The sequence below is a fragment of the Mobula birostris genome, chromosome 10 (genome assembly GCF_030028105.1).
Source record: "Mobula birostris isolate sMobBir1 chromosome 10, sMobBir1.hap1, whole genome shotgun sequence".
Classification (NCBI taxonomy): Eukaryota; Metazoa; Chordata; class Chondrichthyes; order Myliobatiformes; family Myliobatidae; genus Mobula; species Mobula birostris.
In genome coordinates, this window is record NC_092379.1 from 16,058,432 (window position 1) to 16,078,990 (window position 20,559).

The 20,559-nt window shown below is 43.3% G+C and overlaps 1 protein-coding gene across 5 annotated transcripts in view; it reads left to right on the plus strand.

Annotated features, from left to right (window-relative positions):
- Nucleotides 1-20,559, plus strand: part of LOC140203840 (ryanodine receptor 1-like) — a 575,532-nt gene that overhangs the window by 283,518 nt on the left and 271,455 nt on the right. For all 5 annotated transcript variants that reach the window (XM_072269965.1, XM_072269967.1, XM_072269966.1 and 2 more), the window contains exons 43-45: nt 6,860-6,995; nt 14,264-14,450; nt 15,961-16,069. In XM_072269965.1, the coding sequence (XP_072126066.1) occupies nt 6,860-6,995; nt 14,264-14,450; nt 15,961-16,069 (432 nt within the window). The remainder of the gene's footprint in view (nt 1-6,859; nt 6,996-14,263; nt 14,451-15,960; nt 16,070-20,559) is intronic.

A 20,559-nucleotide genomic window follows, 5' to 3' on the forward strand; every position in this document is an offset into this window, starting at 1 on the left:
CACGGTCAGAGGAAGTGAGAAGAGATGCTGATTGTCTTTATCAAACTAGCAATAAAATTGATTGAGCTCATTGGCCAAGGTGGGGGGGTGGGGGGAGAGACTTGGTACCAGTTCTGTTTGAAGTTGGTAAGACTTTGCAGGGAACTCCAGACTGCCTGGCCATTGTTGTTGAAGTCTCTTTCTAGCCAATCCTTGTAAGTGGCTTTGCCATTTTGCAGAGCTTCATTGACTTGCCATTTTGCAGAGCTTTATTCCTCTCAGTTTCCAGACCTGTAGGCATGATCCTTTGCAGATCTGAGAGTGCTCAACTCCTTGGTGTCGTTGTTAAACCTCACAGTGATCTTTTTAGGAAGACACATATCTTCACAGAAACATATGTACGATGTTACACTGTCAGCATATTCATCTAAACTGCTACACCAGCCTTCCATGGCTTTCCAATCCGTGCAGCCTAAGCAACATTCCAATAGCCTTAGGAGTCCATCGATGCCTGGTGGTCCTGGTTGGTTTAGACGGTTTCAATTTGCGTTTATAGCTGGGAACAAGCATGATCAGAATTGCCAAGGGGTGCCTGGGAAAAATGGCGGAATGCTCTTTAATGTTGGTGTAGAAGTGGTCCAAAGTTCTGTCTTCACGTGCAGGGCAGCTAATGCATATGGTGGTATTTGGGCAGATCTTGTTTCATGTTGCAATGGTTAAAGTCCCCCATAATGAAAATGACAGTATTGGGAAATTTATTTTCCAAATCATAAACGTTATTGACCAACAGCCGTCGTGCAGGTTGAGCGTTCACGTGAGGGAGACTGTAAATACCAAATAGTTAAGGAACTGGAGATGCAGCTGAACGACCTTCGGCTTATACTGGAAAATGAGGAGGTGATAGATAGGAACTACAGGGATGTAGTCACCCTTAAGTTGCAGGAGAAAGGTACCCAGGTGACTGTCAGGAGAGGGGAAGGGAATAGGCAGCCAGTGCAGAGTTCCTCTGTGGCCATACTCCTCAATAATAAGTTTACAGCATTGGATACTGTTGTGGGGGGTGGGAATGACCTACCAGGGGAAACAGCAGTGACCAGGTCTCTGGCACTGAGTCTGCCTCTGTGGCTCAGAAGGGAAGGAAGGCAAGAAGAGTGCAGTAGTGATAGGGGATTCCATAATTATAGGAGCAGAAAGCAAGTTCTGTGGACGTGGAAGACACACCCAGATGGTATGTTGCCTCTAAGGTGTCAAGGTCAGGGATATCTCAGATAGGGTCCATGACATTCTAAAGGGCAAGGGTGAACAACTGGTTCTGACGACATAGGTAGGAAAAAGGAGGAGATTCTGAAAAGAGATATAGGAAGTTAGGCAGAAAGCTGAAAAACAGGTCCCCCTGAGTAGTAATCTCTATATTGCTGTCTGTGCCACACACCATTGAGGATAAGAATAAGACTGGACAGATGAATGTGTGGCCTAAGAATTGGTACAGGGGGCAGGGTTTCATTGGAATTTCTCCTAGGGTAGGTATGACCTGTACAAAAAGATGAGTTGCACTTCATCCCAAGGGGAACCAATGTCCTTGTGCGCAGGTTTGCTAGAGCTGAAGGGGAGGGTTTAAACTAATTTGGCAGGACAATGGGAACCAGAGTTTTAGGGCTGAGGATGAGGCAGATGGTATACAACTGGATGCAATGTGTAGTGAGACTATGAGGGAAGGCAGGCAGATGATAGGACAAAATTACAGTCAGTGGGATGAGTTAAAGTGTAACTGGGGGCCAAAATCAAAAAGGGCAATAAATACACAACTGAAAGTGTTATATTAAAATGCATGCAGTATACAGTATAAGGTAGATGATCTTGTCACGCAGTTGGAAATTGGCAGGTATAATGTTGTGGGCATCACTGAGTCAGAGCTGAACGAGATCATCGTTGGGAGCTTAACATCCAAGATTACACATTGTTTTGAAAGGACAGGCAGTTAGACAGAGAGGTGGGGTAACGCTGTTGGTAAAAATGAAATCAAATCCTTAGAAAGAGGTGATATAGGACAGGAAAACGTAGAATTTTTGTGGGTAGAGTTAAAAACTGCAGGTGAAAAAAGCCCTGACAGATGTTATATACAGGCCTCGAAACAGTAGCCAGGATTTGGGCTGCAAATTACAATGGAAAATAGAAGAAGCATGTAAAAAGGACAATTTTGTGATAACCATGGGGGATTTCAATGTGCAGATCGATTGGAAAAATCAGGTTCATGCCGTACCTCAAGAGAGGGAATTTGTAGAACGCCTATAACATGGCTTGTGGTTGAGCTCGCTAGGGGAATGGCAATTCTCCATTGGATGTTAGGTAATGACTCAGATATGATTAGGGAGCTTAAGTTAAAGGAACCCTTAGGAAGCAGTGATCAGAATATGATAGAATTCACCCTGCAGTTTGAAAAGGAGAAGATAAAATCAGATATATCAGCATTACAGTGGTGTAAAGGGAAGTGCAGAGGCATGAGAGAGGAGCTGGCCAAAGTTGATTGGAAAAGGATACTAGCAGAACAGCAAGGGCTGGCGTTTCTGGGGGGAAATTGGAAGCCACAGGAAAGATACAGCCCGAAGGTGAAGAAGTAGTCTAAAGGGAGGATGAGGCAACATTGGCTGACATGGGAAGTTAAAGACAGCATAAAACCAAAAAAAAAAGGCAGACTATGGATAGTGTAGTAGTTAGCTCAATGCTTTGCAGTCCCAGCAGTGGCTGACTTTAAGGAGTTTGTATGTCCTCCCTGTAACCGTGTGGGTTGCCTCTGGGTGTTTTATTTTCCTCTCACAGTCCAAAGCCGTACCAGTTGGTGGGTTAATTGGTCATTGTAAATTGTCCTGCAATTAGGCTAAGGTTAAATCGGGGGGGGGGGGGGGGCGGGGGGTTGCAGCATGGTACAGCTGGGAGGACCCAAATAAATAAATAGATAAATCAAAATAAAACAAAACATAATATTGCAAAAATTAGTGGGAAGTTAGAGGATTGGGAAGCTTTTTAAAAACCAACAGAAGGCAACTGAAAAAGCCATAAAGAGAGAAGAGATGAAATATGAAGATAAGCTGCCAATAATATAAAGAGAATATTGGAAGTTTTTCAGAATCAGAATGAGAATCAGGTTTATTATGACCGGCATGTAACGTGAAATTTGTTAACTTAGCACCGGCAGTTCAATGCAGTACATAATCTAGCAGAGAGAGGGAAAAATAATAAAATAAAACAAAATAAATAAACAAGTAAATCAATTACGTCTATTGAATAGATTATTTGAAAATGTGCAAAAACAGAAATACTGTATATTAAAAAAGTGAGGTAGTGTCCAAAGCTTCAAAGGACATTTAGGAATCAGATGACAGAGGGGAAGAAGCTGATCCTGAATTACTGAGTGTGTGCCTTCAGTCTTCTGTATCTCCCACCTAATGGTAACAGTGAGTAAAGGGCATGTCCTGGGTGCTGGAGGTCCTTAATAATGGACGCTGCCTTTGTGAGACACCGCTCCCTAAAGATGTCCAGGGTACTTTGTAAGCTAGTGCCCAAGATGGAGCTGACTAGATTTGCAACCTTCTGCAGCTTCTTTCAGTCCTGTGCAGTAGTCCCTCCATACCAGACAGTGATGCAGCCTGTCAGAATGCTCTCCACGGTACAACTATAGAAGTTTTTGAGTGTATTTGTTGACATGCTAAATCGCTTCAAACTCCTAATAAAATATAGTTGCTGTCTTGCCTTCTTTATGACTACATCAATATGTTGAGACCAGTTTAGATCCTCAGAGATCTTGACACCCAGGAACTTGAAGCTGCTCACTCTCTCCACTTCTGATCCCTCTGTGATGATTAGTATGTGTTCCTTCATCTTACCCTTCCTGAAGTCCACAATCAGCTCTTTCATCTTACTGTTGCAGAGTGGCAGGTTGTTGCTGCGGCACCATTCCACTAGTTGGCATATCTCACTCCTGTACGCCCTCCCATCACCACCTGAGATTCCACCAAGAATGGTTATATCACCAGAAAATTTGTAGATGGTATTTGAGCTATGCCTAGCCACACAATCATGTGTATACAGAGAGTAGAGCAGTGGGCTAAGCACACAACCCTGAGGTGCGCCAGTGTTGATCGTCAGCGAAGAGGATATGTTATCACCAATCCGCACAGACTGTGGTCTTCTGGTTAGGAAGTCGAGGATCCAATTGCAGAGGGAGGTACAGAGGCCCAGGTTCTGCAACTTCATTAATAAGGAGTAAAAGAGAGATGAGAATGGAATTGGAATGCTGGATAGGTAGTAATGGGAGAACAAAGAAATGGCAGACAAACTTAATAAGTTTTTGCATCAGTCTTCACAGTGGAAGACACTAGCAGAATGCCAGAGATGCAAAGTGTCAGGGGGCAGAAATGTGTGTCATTGCTTTACTTAGGAGAAAGTGCACGGGGTGCTGAAAAATCTGAAGGTAGGTGAGTCAGCTGGACCAGATGAACTACACCCCAGGCCTCTGAAAGAGGTATCTGAAGAGATTGTGAAGGTATTACTAATAATCCTTCAAGAATCACTAGATTTTGGAACGGTGCCAGAGGACTGGAAAATTACAAATGTAGCAGTGTTTAAGAAAGGAGGGTGGCAGAAGAAATTAAATTATAAGCCAGTTAGCTTGACTTCAGTGGTTGAGAAGATGTTAGAATCTGCTATTAAGGATGAGGTTTCAGGGTACTTGGAAGCACATGATAAAATAGGACAAAGTCAGCATGGTTTTCTAAAGGAGATATCTTCCTTGAAAATGCATTGGAATTCTTTCAGGAAATAACAGACGGGATAGAAAAAAAGAGATTCGGTGGATGTTGTTTATTTGGATTTCCAGAAGGCCTTTGACAAGGTGCTGCACCTGAAGCTGCTTAACAAGAAAGCTACTAGCATGAATAAAAGATTGGCTGACTGGCAGGAGGCGAAGAGTGGAAGTAAAGGGGACCTTTTCTGGTTGGCTGCTGCTGACTCGTAGTGTTCCACAAGAGTCTGTGTTGGGACCGCTTCTTTTCACGTTATATGTCAATGATTTGGATGAAGGAATCGATGGCTTTTTGACCAATTTTATGGAGGATGCGAAGATAGGTGGAGGGACAGGTTGTGCTGAGGAAGCAGAGTGTCTGCAGAAGGGCTTAGGCAAGAATGGGAAAAGAAGTGGCAGATGGAACATAATGCAGGGAAGTGTGTGGACTTGCGCTTTGGCAGAAGGATTAAAGGCATGGACAATTTTCCAAATGGGGAGAAAATTTAAAAAGCAGAGTTGCAAAGGGACTTCTGATTCCCAAAAGGTTAACTTGCAGGTTGAGTCAATGGTGAGAAAGGGAAATGCAATGGTAGCTTTCATTTTGAAAAGACTAGAATATAAGAGCAGGGATGTGATGCTGAGGTTTTAGAGGGCATTGGTCAGAGCACACTATTTTGAGCAGATTTGGGTTGCTTTCCTAAGAAAATATGTGCTGGCATTGGAGAGGGTCCAGAGGAGGTTCACGAGAATGATCCCAAGAATGAAAGGGGTAACATATGAGGAGCATTTGGTAGCTCTTGGCCTGTAGTTGCTGCAGTTTAGAAGAATGAAGGGAATCTCATTGAAACTTATTAAATATTGAAAGGCCTAGATAGAGTGGATGTGGGGAGGATGTTTCTTATCGTGGGAGAGTCTTGGAACAGAGGGCACAGCCTCAAAATTGAGGGACATCCATTAGAACAGAGACATGGAAAAATTTCTTTAGCCACAGGCAGTAAATCTGTGGAATTCATTGCCACAGACAGCCGTGCAGGGCAAGTCATTGACTATATTTAAAGTGGAAGTTGATAGGTTCTCGATTATTCAGGGCAGGAAACGTTACGGGGAGAATTACATAACTCGGGCTTTGGATAAAGCTTTAAACTATTCGGGGTATAGGGTGGGTTCAGCAGTTTGGAAAAGTACGGATAAAGTGAAAGGGAATGCGCATAAAAGAGTACTGAAGTTTCCAGGATAATAAATAAGACTGAAGTTCATAAAGGAATTTAACTTTAGGCAACATGGAGACAAATTTTAAAAGAAGGGTGGAGAATACAGCACTGAAGGTGTTATATTTGAAGGTACACAGTATACAAAACAAGGTAGATGAGCTTATAGTGCAGTTAGAAATTGGCAGGTACAATGTTGTGGGGCATCACAGGGTAGTGACTGAAAGCAGATCACATTTGGGAGCTAGACATCTTATTGAAAAGAAAGTCAGGTGGGCAAAGGAAGTGGGGTGACTTGTTGAAAAAAGATTGAATCAAATCTTCAGCAAGACGTAGCAGAGGATCAGAATATGATGAATCCTGTGGGTAAAGTTAAAGACCTGGTCGGAGTTGTATATAGACCTCTGATAGTAGCTAGGAGGTTGGGTACAAATTACAACAGGAGATGGAAAAAGCATGTAAGAAAGACAGTGTTACAGTGGTCATGGTGGACTTCAATATGCAGATAGACTGGGAGATTCTGGATGGAACTGGATCCTAAGTGAAGGATTTTGTAGAATGCCTACAAAATGACTTTTTAAAGCAGCTTGTGCTTGAGCCCACTACAGATAAGACAACTCTGGATTTAGTGTTGTGCAACGAACCAGATGTATTTTGGGTGTTTAAGGTAAAGGAACCCATAGGAGGCAGTGATTAAAATATTATAGAATTCACTCTGCAGTTTCAGAGGGAATAGCTAAATTTGGATGGATTGGTCAGAGGCATGAGAAAGGAATTGGCCAAAGTTGATTGGAAGGGGACCCTAGCAGCAATGGGAAGAGTTTCTGGGACTAATTTGGAAGATCATATCATCCCAAAGAAGAATAATTTTTCCACTTATTTCCAATATTAGGTGGTAACCTACCTGGCAGGATGTGGACTGCAAAGCTGCCCTATGCTCCTGGCAAAGGGATATCCTGATATTGGGTGGAATCCTGTTGGAGGAGAACGCTACCTAGATTTTCTCCGTTTTGCTGTATTTGTCAATGGTAAGTAGATCAAATTAACAAATGTAAATGAAAGTTAAATAAGCAAGTTTTAGTAATATGTTTTGTAGAATCAGGATTCATTGGGCCCCAAAGTTTGTATGTATCACAAACTTCGTTTAGTAAAGAATTGGATATAAAATATGACACTTACCAACATATGCTATATAATGCAGAAAACACCATCGCTGATTATCTCTCAATCTGTCTTGATATTTAGTTGATTGTTAGCTTGGCCTTCTCTCATTTATTCTTTTCCCTTAGAAATCTGAGAACAGACCTTATCAATACTTATCAAAATATTTATACTAAATGCTTATCAATTTTTCATACCGGATATGACCTTGCAAGCAGAAAGGAAAGCTTACTTTGTTTCCATATAAAAGGTTAGTTTGCAAAACTATTAATAAAGAGCCAAGCCCATCAGTGGAAATACTAAGCAAATCTTCCTTATGTGAATGAATACAGAAATGTAGAAAGTAGGAAGCTGGCAAAGGCTATTTGGCTATTCGGCTGTCCAATTTTTCGGTACAGTCATGGCTAACTCAACACCATATTCCCACTCTGTGCTCAAACACCTTTTATGCCTTTCATAGGTATCCAGAATTTTTTCTCCTTCTTAATAATATTCAGTAACTCGAGTCTCAGTTCAGCCCCTGCAGTCTGAGACTGTGACACTACATTTGAAACACCCCAGTCAGGGGAAGTATCCACCCCACATACATTATGTCAGGTTCTGTTAAGATTTTAAGCAACACACACACAAAATGTTGGAGGAACTCAGCAGGCCAGGCAGCACCTATGGGAAAGAGTACAGTCGATGTTTCAGGCTGCTGAAGGGTCTTGGCCTGAAAAGTCAACGGTACACTTTTCCACAGATGCTGCCTGGCCTGCTGAGTTCCTCCAGCATTTTGTGTATGTTGCTTGGAATTCCAGCATCTGCAGATTTTCTCTTGTCTGAAAAGATTTTGTATGCTTGAATTGTTTCTATTTCAGAAAAGAAACTTTACACACACAAAATGCTGGAGGAAGTCAGCAAGTCATCTGTGGAGGGCAATAAACAACCAATATTTTGGGCCAAGATAGTTGTAGCAAGGGTGGGGGGGGGGATCGGTCTCGGAAGGGATAAAACTGGAGTGACTATGCAGGTAAGTTGAAAACGAGGTTATCTGCTAAGTGAGTGAAGAGGATTATTAGAGAATAGACAATACTGCACGAGTGTTAAGTATTAACCCTTTTAAAATTAACGGGCTGTTAATTCACATAAATAGTTTATGAATACGTAATTACTGTTGTTGCCCCATTCGCCAGATTTCAGAAAATTAGTCATTATATTAGAACATAGAACATAAGAAATAGGAGCAGGAGTAGGCCATCTGGAGCCTACTCTGCTATTCAAGAAGATCATGACTGATCTGACTATGGACTCATCTCCACCTACCTGCCTTTTCTCCATAACCCTTAATTCCCACACTATGCAAAAATCTATTCAACCTTGTCTTAAATAAAATTACTGAGGTAGCCTCCACTGCTTCATTGGGCAGAGAATTCCACAGATTCGCCACTCTGGGAAAAGCAGTTCCTCCTCATCTCCATCCTAAATCTACTCCCCCAAATCTTGAGGCTATGTCCCCCAGTTCTAGTCTCACCTACCAGTGGAAACAACTTTCCTGCCTGTATCTTATCTATCCCTGCCTCTATTACACAAAGTTTAAAATGTAAGAGATTTCATTTAGGTACCACTGCCTTCACCTCTAATGACATTTAAGTAAGATCAACAAATGAAGGCAACAGGCCACTAAGGTTTAAAAACCATTTCCTCATTATAACAGATACTGTGTTACCACTCCACATAGCTTACATATATTGTTTAAATTTTTCCACCCTATCTCCTGTAAAAATGCTATTCCCTTTTCTCAGTTTCTTCATTTCCGCCGCATTTGTTCTCAGGACACGGTTTTCCGTTCCAGGACATCAGAAATAGAAACATAGAAAACCTACAGCACAATACAGGCCCTTGGGACAACAAAGATGTGCCGAACATGTCCTTACCTTAGAAATTACCTAGGGTTCCCCACAGCCCTCTATTTTTCTAAGCTCCATGTACCTATCCAAAAGTCTCTTAAAAGACCCTATCGTATCCGCCTCCACCACTGTCACCAGCAGCCCATTCCACACACTCACCACTCTCTGCATAAAAACTTACCCCTGACATCTCCTCTGTACCTACTTCCAAGCACCTTAAAACTGTGCCCTCTCGTGCTAGTCATTCCAGCCCTGGGGAAAAAACCTCTGACTATCCACACGATCAATGCCTCTCATCATCTTATACACCTCTCTCAGGTCACCTCTCATCCTCTGTCGCTCCAAGGAAAAAAGGCCGAGTTCACTCAATCTATTCTCACAAGATTTGCTCCCCAATCCAGGCAACATACTTGTAGATCTCCTCTGCAACCTTTCTATGGTTTTCACATCCTTGCTATAGTGAGGCGTCCAGAACTGAGCACAGTACTCCAAGTGGGGTCTGATCAGGGTCCTATATCGCTGCAACATTACCTCTCGGCTCCTAAACTCTATGCCACGATTGATGAAGGACAATGCACCATTTGATGTCCTCCTTCTTTAAAAAATAGGGTCTCCCTCCCTCTACTATTGATGCTACCCTCACCTGCACCTCTTCCATTTCCTATATGTCTGTACTCACCCCATCTTCCCACCATCTTAATAGTGAAAGAGTCTCTCTTGTCCTTACCTACCACCCCATCAACCTCTGCATCCAACACATTGTCCTCTGCAACTTCCACCATCTCCAAAGGAATCCTACCACTAACCCTCCACCCTGACTTTCCGTATGGATCACTCCCTCTGCGATTCCCTTGATCATTTGCCCCACCCAATTAATCTCTCTCCAGGCACTTATCCCTGAATCCTGACCATGATCTGTCAAGGACCGTGTGGTGGCTACTCGTACATCAGCCTCCCCACACTAAAGGAAGTCATTCACAGGCAGTCTCTGATAAGGGAATCCTCCTAACACCCCAGACGTGAATCCCAGATCAGCTTCTATAGCTACCTGAAGACACAATAGACAACCCCTTAGGAGAACATCATACTTGACTCACGTGATCACACAAAAGTTGCAAGAAGGATGTGGTAGCATTAGAAAGAGTGCATAAGAGATTTATTGGAATGTTTTGCCTGACATGGGTGGCCTTAATTATAAGACGAGATTGAATTAGACTGGCAACACACACAGAATGGTGGAGGAGCTCGGCAGGCCAGGCAGCATCTATGGAAAAGAGTAAACAGGCAATGTTTTGGGCCAGGACCCTTCATCAGAACTGGAAAAAAGATGAGGACTCAGAGCAAGATGGTGGGGGAAGGGAGGAAGAAGCACAAGGTGGTAAATGATAGGTGAAACCAGGAGAGGGGGACAGATGAAGTAAAGAGCTGGGAAGTTGATCGGTGAAAGAGATAAAGGGCTGGAGAAGGGAGAATCTGATAGGAGAGGATAGAAGACCATGGAAGAAAGGGAAGGGGGAGGAGCACCAGAGGGAGGTGTTGGGCAGGTAAGGAGATAAGGTGAGAGAGGGAAATGGAAATGGGGAATGGTGCAGGGGACTAACCTGAAGTTTGAGAAATTGATGTTCATGCCATCAGGTTGGAGGCTACTCAGAAGGAATATTAGATGTTGCTCCTCCAACCTGAGTGTGGCCTCATCACAGCAGTAGAGGAGGCTGTGGACTGACATGTTGGAATGGGAATGGGAAGTAGAATTGAAATGGGTGGCCACTAGGAGATCCGGCTTTTGCTGGTGGACCATGTAAGTGCTCCATAAAGCGGTCTCCCAATCTATGTCAGGTCTCGCCTATACACACAGGAGGCCTCACTAGAAGCATTGGGTACAACAGATGACCCCAACAGACTCACAGGTGAAGTGTCAACTCACCTGGAATGACTGTTTGGGGTCCTAAATGGTAGTGAGGGAAGAGGTGTAGGGGCAGGTGTGGCACTTGTTCCATTTGCAAGGATAAGTACCGGGAGGGAGATCAGTGGGAAGGAACGAATGGACAAGGGAGTCGCTTAGGGAACGATCCCTGTGGAAAATGGTGGGGGTATGGTGTGCTTGGTAGTGGGATCCGGTTGGGGATAGTGGAATCATGTGCTGGATGCAGAGAGTAGTGGGTGGTCTGTATGTGTTGCTTGGATTTGCAGCATCTGCAGATTTTCTGATGTTTATTGAATTAGATTTGGTTTGTTCTCACTGGAGCAGAGGAGTTTGAGGGTCAATCTGAAAACTCTCTCTTCCGACATGGGCTGATCTGCGCCTGCCTCAAGGTGTTGTACAACATTCCTGAGAGTACTTGTCGGAAAGGAGTAGAAGAATACAGGCACCATAGTCAGTATGGAACATCCCATTCCCATTCTGACATGTCTATCCACAGCCTCCTCTACTGTAAAGATGAAGCCACACTCGGGTTGGAGGAACAACACCTTATATTCCGTCTGAATAGCCTCCAACCTGATGGCATGAACATCAACTTCTCTAACTTCCGCTAATGCCCCACCTCCCCCTCGTACCCCATCTGTTACTTATTTTTATACACACATTCTTTCTCTCACTCTCCTTTTTCTCCCTCTGTCCCTCTGAATATACCCCTTGCCCATCCTCTGGGTCCCCGCCCCACCTCCTTGTCTTTCTTCCCGGACCTCCTGTCCCATGATCCTCTCGTATCCCTTTTGCCTATCACCTGTCCAGCTCTTGGCTCCATCCCTCCCCCTCCTGTCTTCTCCTATCATTTTGGATCTCCCCTTCCCCCTCCAACTTTCAAATCCCTTACTCACTCTTCTTTCAGTTAGTCCTGACGAAGGGTCTTGGCCTGAAACGTCGACTGTACCTCTTCCTAGAGATGCTGCCTGGCCTGCTGCATTCACCAGCAACTTTGATGTGCGTTGTCAGTGTGGATAAGTTGGGCCCTTTGTTATAGAGATGTATAGCTCTGTAATTTTGACTCTCTGGCTCTGTGAATTGGCCATTAGGTGTAGGAATTCATATCCTAGAATGCTTAGTTTAATTGTAATTTATTTGAAGCATTCTGGGCTTCAACCAGCAAGTATCTATAAATTGCAATGGGGTAATCACTGTTGTAGGAAATGTGAAATCTCACTTGTGCACAGTAAGAGCAAACAAACTTTGTTATAATTTGATTTAGAATTTGTCAGCTGAAGTGTAAATATCACTAAGGAACTCCCCTGGCAATGGGATAGATTACAGCTACTTCAGAGAGCAGACCAAGCCCTCAGGTTAACATTTTATCATCATGTCATCCTCTGACCAGACTGATTAGTACAGCTCTGGAATTTAAGATCAGCTCACAAAATTCAATAAGAATAATAAGGCATCCGTTAGTCTTGCGAGACCATGGATCTGCACCTGGAAAGTCTTCATACTCCAGGGCACAGGCCTGGGCAAGGTTGTATGGAAGACTGGCAGTTGCCCATGCTGCAAGTCTCCCCTCTCCACGACACTGATGTTGTCCAAGGGAAGGGCAAGGCATGGGCCAATACAGCTTAGCACCAGTGTCGTCGCAGGTGTGCAGTTAGGTGCCTTGCTCAAGGACACAACACGCTGCCTCGGCTGGGGCTCGAACTCACGACCTTCAGGTTGCTAGTCGAGTGCCTTAACCACTTGGCCACATGCCCACTCAATAAGAAACAGCAATAGATTTCAATAGAAACTTAGAAAATAGGTGCAGGAGTAGGCCATTCGGCCCTTCGAGCCTGCACCGCCATTTATTGTGATCATGGCTGATCATCCAACTCAGAACCCCGCCCCAGCCTTCCCTCCATACCCCCTGACTCCCGTAGCCACAAGGGCCATATCTAACTCCCTCTTAAATATAGCCAATGAACTGGCCTCAACTGTTTCCTGTGGCAGAGAATTCCACAGATTCACCACTCTCTGTGTGAAGAAGTTTTTCCTAATCTCGGTCCTAAAAGACTTCCCCTCTATCCTCAAACTGTGGCCCCTCGTTCTGGACTTCCCCAACATCGGGAACAATCTTCCTGCATCTAGCCTGCCCAATCCCTTTAGGATCTTATACGTTTCAATCAGATCCCCCCTCAATCTTCTAAATTCCAACGAGTACAAGCCCAGTTCATCCAGTCTTTCTTCATATGAAAGTTCTGCCATCCCAGGAATCAATCTGGTGAACCTTCTTTGTACTCCCTCTATGGCAAGGATGTCTTTCCTCAGATTAGGGGACCAAAACTGCACACAATACTCTGGGTGTGGTCTCACCAAGGCCTTGTACAACTGCAGTAGTACCTCCCTGCTCCTGTACTCGAATCCTCTCGCTATAAATGCCAGCATACCATTCGCCTTTTTCACCGCCTGCTGTACCTGCATGCCCACTTTCAATGACTGGTGTATAATGACACCCAGGTCTCGTTGCACCTCCCCTTTTCCTAATCAGCCACCATTCAGATAATACAGGTACATTTAATGACAGATAAATGTATTCTATACTGTATACATACTGAAATTCTTTTTCTTTGCAAGCATCCACGAAAACAGAGGAGTGCCCCAAAGAATAAATGACAGTTAAATGTTAGAATCCCAAAGCCCCCCCAACTCCCCCCTCCCACACACAAGCAGCAGCAAGGCAACAACCCCCCCCTCCTCCCCCACCAGCAAAAAAGCATCAGCGCTCCCCACCAAATACTCAAGCGTGCAGCAAAGCATCAATAAAAACACAGATTTGCAGTACCCCAAACACTACTCGTTTGTCGGGTAATTCAACATACCAGGGGCTCTCTGTCCCTTCCTAATAAGGGAAAAAGAGGTGACCCCGTTTCACAGCGAGAGGGGAGACAAAACAAACAGCTTGCTGATTTATGATGTTAAAAGTCTGTTGCATCGCTTTTTCCAAGCTCTGCGCCAGAGAGTCAGCCCCAGAAAGGTTCAGCTCTCTGGACACACAGCGCACGGCAGCTAACCTGCTGCTCCCAATGTTCCGTGTTCTCCCGCAATACCTCAGTCAGGGGCATAGCCATACCTATGGTTGGAAATAACTGATATATTTCATGGTAGAAAGGAAATTTGTTCTGCACTGGAAAATACAACAACAGCATGTCTTACTGCAATGAAACCAGACTATGTAAACATAGAGTGTAATTAAAAACTTCCCTATCCTAATCATATGGCACATGTAAAAATCCTTGTTGTCTCTCACCGATTTGCCTTCAGGGAGTTTGTTTTGTGATTTTAGGTGAAAGTGTTGAAGAAAATGCCAACGTTGTGGTGCGCTTGCTGATACGTCGCCCCGAGTGCTTTGGGCCAGCCCTACGGGGTGAAGGTGGTAGTGGTTTACTAGGAGCTATTGAGGATGCCATCAAGATTTCTGAGGATCCTGCCCGTGATGGACCAACAGTCAAGAAAGACCGTAGACGAGAACAGTAAGAAAACAATGTTAAATAACGGGTGTAATGTGCTCCTGGGTCAGTAACAGCATTAAGGAGTGTCTCAATGAGCACTTGAATTGCTTAGACATAGAGAGTTAGGACCAAGTGGATTAATGTAGAAGATCCTCATTGATTAGATTGGATGAGTTAGGCGATCAAAGTTCTTGACTGCACATAGTATCAAAGGTTACTGGGAGTAAGGCTGAGGAGGAGGAAGCAAGATCAGCCATGATTGTATGGCAGAGCAGACTCAACGGGCCAAATCCCTAATTCTGCTCCTATGATTTATGGTCTTATGGTCTAAATAAAATTGACAGGTAATCACAGAAAGAAATATAAGGGCGGATATCAAGGACGAAGATGACTCGGTATGAGATGCTCAAGAGAATCGTTGAAAATACTTGCTTAATTGGTGAATGGTCGATATAGAATGTTTCTTTTCCCCGTTGCAAATTTCACCTGAGCCATACAAATAACTGGGGTGAGTTCTGTGTGGTCAGTTGTTACCCTCACCTACTCAAGAAACACATTCAAAAAAATTTAAAACATCAAAAAAATTTGTGGGGCAAGAATTAAAACAGATTAAATTGATTAGTGAATGTAAACATGCATACACTCAGTGATCACTTCATTAGATACACTTGTTTATTAATGCAAATACCTAATCAGCCAATCATTTGACAGCAACTCAATGCATAAAGGTGTGCAGACATGGTCAAGAGATTCAGCTGTTGTTCAGACCAAACATCAGAATGGGGAAGAAATGTGATCTAAGTGACTTTGACCGTGGAATGATAGTTGGTGCCAGATGGAGTGGTTTGAGCACCTCAGAAACTGCTGAGCTCCTGGGATTATCACACACAACAGTCTCTAGAGTTTACCGAGAATGGTGCGCATAACAAAAACATCCAGTGAGCAGCAGTTCTGTGTCCGAAAGCGCATTGTTAATGAGAGAAGTCAGAGGAGAATGGCCAGATTGGTTCAAGCTGAGAGGAAGGCGAAAGTAGCTCAAGTAGCCACGCTTTACACCAGTAGTGCACCTCCGAACGTGAACATGTTGAACCTTGAAGAGGATGGGCTGCAGCAGCTGAAGACCACAAACAAACACTCGTGGCCACTGAGTGTATATATTGTGTGTGGAATAGTTTCTTTACACTTTTAAAGTTATTGATACCAAGCAGCAATACACAGTAGGCAGTGAAGGTGTTTGCTCGCACTATTTTATACCACCAGCCCCTCCATATCCAATTCATCCTCCTACTTGACTTACAAATAACTGTAAAATCATTTTTGTACTCTAACTCTTGAGGGGAAAAAAACAATTGTAAGTGAATGTTTAATCAAATAGAACGGTATAGCACATGGACAGGCTCTTGTCATACCAAACTAATTAAACTAATGACACCTAATCCCTTCAGCCTGCACGTGGACCATATCTCTCCATGCTCCTCATGTTCCTGTGAAACATCATCCCGAGCAATGACATAGTTTTCATCCTTTGCAGCTTTAGTGAAGAAGTTCATGAAGAAAACCGTGTCCATCTGGGGAATGCCATCATGTCTTTCTACTCAGCACTGATCGATCTATTGGGCCGGTGTGCTCCAGAGATGCATGTAAGTGATTGCCTAATATTGATGAAGCAATTGCTGCTTCCAATTGAACAGTCCTCATGAATATGTGCCTGTTGTTCCTATTTCACATTAGAAAACTTTACATAAAAACCTTGATAGATATGTAAAAAAAATGTATTAGATAAGTAGATGGATACTTTATTGATCCCAAAGGAAATTACAGTGTCACAATAGCATTACAAGTGCACAGATATAAATATTAGAAGAGAAGTGGAAAGAATAAAAAGTAAGTTATCTCAAACAGCCTAACAGGAGGGGGGTCATCACTTTACCAGCTATAGGTTGACTCATTATAGAGCCTAATGGCCGAGCGTAAGAATGCCCTCAAATAGCGCTCTTTGGGGCAACACGGTTGTCTTATCTATTACTAAAAGTGCTCCCTGTTCAGCCAAGGTGGCATGCAGAGGATGAGAAACATTGTCCAGAATTGCCCGGATTTTCCATAGGGCCCTTTGTTTTACCACAGCCTCCAGTGTGTCCAGTTTGACTCCTGTAACAGGGCCAGCCTTTCTAATCAGTTTATTGAGCCTGTTGGCATCACTGATGTTGATGACATTGCCCCAGCACAGCACTGCATAGGAGATTGTACTGGCGACAACAGACTGGTAGAACATGTGAAGGAGAGGCCTGCATACTCCAAAGGACCTTCTTGTACACAGCCTCTGTGTTGGTGCTTCACTCAAGTCTGTCATCCAGGTGCACCCCCAGGTACTTGTAGGTCCTCACCACATCCACATCCTCACCATCAGTAGTAACAGGGAGCAATGCAGGCTTAATCTTCCTAAAGTCCATCACCATCTTTTTCTTACAACAAGAGAGAAAAAAAATCTGATCTGTCTTCTGCCAAAGCAAGTAAATGACTTTGGTTATTGAACTTCAGCAAATATTGCCAAAACTGTAACCCCTCTGCTGACGGGAACAATGTCCATAATAATTTATTTTATGCATTGAATCCAGAGAAGTAATCATTTCATTCTCCCTTATATTTGTGTACTGAAGAAAGACATTAAATGTCATTTGGCTGCCTGTGACTAGTGGTGTTCTGCACTGGGCGGTGTTGGGGCTGTTTCTTTTTATGCTGTACAGTATATCAATGATTTAGATCATGGAGTAGATGGCTTTGTTGCCAAGTTTGCAGATGATATGAAGATTAGTGGAGGGGCAGGTAGTGTTGAGGAAACAGGAAGGCTGCAGAAGGTCTTAAATTGGGAGAATGGGCAAGAAACTGGCAAATGAAATACAATGTTGGAAAATGCATGGTCATGCACTTTGGTGGAGATAAATGTGCAGACTATTTTCTAAATGAGGAGAAAATCCAAAAATCTGAGATACAAAAGGATTTGGGAGTCCTTGTGCAGAACACCCTAAAGGTTAACTTGTAGGTTGAGTCGGTGGTGAGGAAGACAAATGCAATGTTAGCATTCATTTCAAGAGGTGTAGAATATAAGAGCAGAGATGTGATGCTGAGGCTTTATAAAGCACTGGTGAGACCTCACCCTGAGTATGGTGAACTGTTTTGGGCTTCTCATCTGAGAAAGGTTTTGCTGGCTGTGAGTGGGTTCAGGGAAGGTTCACAAGGATGATTCGGGAATGAAAGGGTTATCATATGAGGAACGTTTGATGGCTCTCAGCCTGTGCTCGCTGGAATTTAGAAGGATGAAGGGGGATCTCATTGAAACTTTTTGAATGTTGAAAGGCTAAGACAGAATAGATGTGTGAAGGATATTTCCCATGGTGGAGGAGTCTAGGACAAGAGGGCACAGCCTCAGGATAGAGGAGCATCCATTTAAAACAGAGATGCGGAGAAATTTCTTAGCCTGAAGATGTGAATTTGTGGAATTTGTTACCACATGCAGCTGTGGAGGCCATGTCGTTGAGTATCTTTAAGGCAGAGATTGATAGGTTCTTGATAGGCCATGGCATCAAAGGTTACGGGGAGAAGGCCAGGAAGTGGGGCTGAGGAGGGGGAAAAAGGATCAGCCATGATTGAATGGCGGAGCAGTCTTGATGTGCCAAGTGGTCTAATTCTGTTCCTGTGCCTTATAGTCTAAATAATCTTGAAACTTGAATACGATGTGATTCCCCTCATGGGACAACCTTTTAATCCTGATCCAGTCATTAGTGTCATGCTTCATGGTGTCTGGATATTTCAATGGTATGTTTCCCAATGATCTTCCTGTTTCTACTTGCTCAAGCAATACTGAAACTCACCTGTGAAGATGAAGATGGTGCACAGGAGATATTCAGTCAGGAAAATTAAAGGTCACACAACTGATTTTATGTCAATTTTGTTTACTGTGAGTCACTTTCATTCCTTCCTTCCTGAACATGTACAGTATTATGAAATTGCCGGTAACTTATAAGAAACTCCACATAATAGTTTACACTTTAAGGATTTATAAGTTTGATTGAAATTTCTGTTAATTAATTGCTGGTCATCAATGTCAGTGAATGTCTTCAAAGGAATGTGAAAATCCATTTGGAGTCATAGAAAAGTACAGCACAGTGGCAGCTCCTTCAGCCCATCTAGTCCATGCTGAACCATTTAAAGTGCCTACTCCCATGGATTTGCACCAGGACCATAACCCTCCATAGCTCTACTATCCATATACCTACCCAGATTTCTCTTAAATGTTGATTTCGCGCTTGCTTGTACTGCTTGTGCTGGTAGCTTGTTCCACATTCTCATAAGTCTCTGAATTAGGAAGTTTCTCCTCATGTTCCCCTTAAACTTTTCACCTTTCACCGTTAACCCCTGACCTGTAATTGTAGTCTCACCCAACCTCAGTAGAAAAAACCTGCTTGCATTTACCCTATCTACTGTATACCCCTCTTAATTTTGTATACCCCTATCAAATATACCTTCAGTCTTCTACATTCCAAGGAATAAAGTCCTAACCTATTCAATCTTTCCATATAACTCGGGTCCTCCAGACCCAGCAACATCCTTGTAAATTTTTTCTGTACACTTTCAATATTATTTACATCTTTCCTGTAGGTATGTGACCAAAACTGCACACGATACTCCAAGTTAGGCCTCACCAATGTCTTATGCAACTTCAACATAACATCCCATCTCCTGTATTATTCGGATTTCCAGCATCTGCAGAGTTTCTCTTGTTCTTGTATTCAATACTTTGATTTATGAAGACCTATGTACTCAAAGCTTTCTTTATGTCCCTATCAACCTGTGACACCACTTTCACTGAATTATGGACCTGTATACCCTGAACCCTTTATTGTACTGCACTCCTCAGTACCTCATCATTCACTGTGTAAGACCTACCCTGGATGGTCCAACCGAAGTGCATTAAATTTCATCTGCCAATTTTCAGCTCATTTTTCCAGCTGGAACAGATTTCACTGCAAGCTTTGATAGCCTTTCTCACTGTCCACACCCCCAATTTTGGTGTCATCAGCAAATTTGCTGATCCAGTTAACCACATTATCATCCAGATTGTTGATATAGATAACAAAATGGACCCAGCACTGATCTGTGCAGCACTCCACTAATCACAGGCCTCCAGTCAGAGAGGCAATCATCTACTACCACTCTCTGGCTTCTTCTACAAAGCCAGTGTCCAATCTAATTTACTAGCTTATCTTGAATGCCGAGTGACTGAACCTTCTTGACCAACCTCCCATGCAAGAACTTCTCAAATGCCTTGTTAAAGTCCATGTAGACAACATCCGCTGCCTTGCCTTCATCAACTTTCCTAGTAACTTCCTCGAAAAGCTCTATAAGATCGCTTAGGCATGACCTATCCTTAATCAGTCCATATCTATCCAAATGCACATATATCTGGTCCCTTAGAATACCTTCCAAAAACTTTCCCACTGCTGATGTCAGGCTCATCCCTCGGACTGTTAGGTGGTCTGTAATATAACTTCACTAAAGTGGTTATACCTTTTGTATTTCTCAGTTGCACCTACAAGATGCGTTCTCCAGTCTGTCCTGACATTTTCCCTGACTAGTAACACCACCCTTCCTCCTTTAATCCCTCCTACTCTGTCACGTCTAAAACAACGGAACCCCAGAATATTGAACTGACAGTCCTGCCCCTCCTGCAGCCAAATCTCACTAATGGCTACAATATTATAATTCCAGGTGTTTATCCATGTCCTGAGCTCATCTGCCTTTCTTACAATGCTTCTTGCATTGAAATATACACAGCTCAGGACATTAATCGCACCATATTCAACCTTTTGATTCCTGCCTTTGTCTGAGGTCTTAACAACATCTGTCTCCACAACCTCTCCACTATCTGTTCTGGTGCTCTGATTCCCATCCCCTGCGTCTCTAGTTTCTTGTCTGCCTTCTGAGGTAGGCAAAAAAAAATTGACTTTGCTGAAATGAGCAGTACAGTTCATTTGACCACTTGTTGCGCCTTGTTCTGTGTAGAATGTGTAACCACACATGCCCCTTGGATTACTGTAATACCTTTATTTTTATGGTTATATTAACAAGTTAT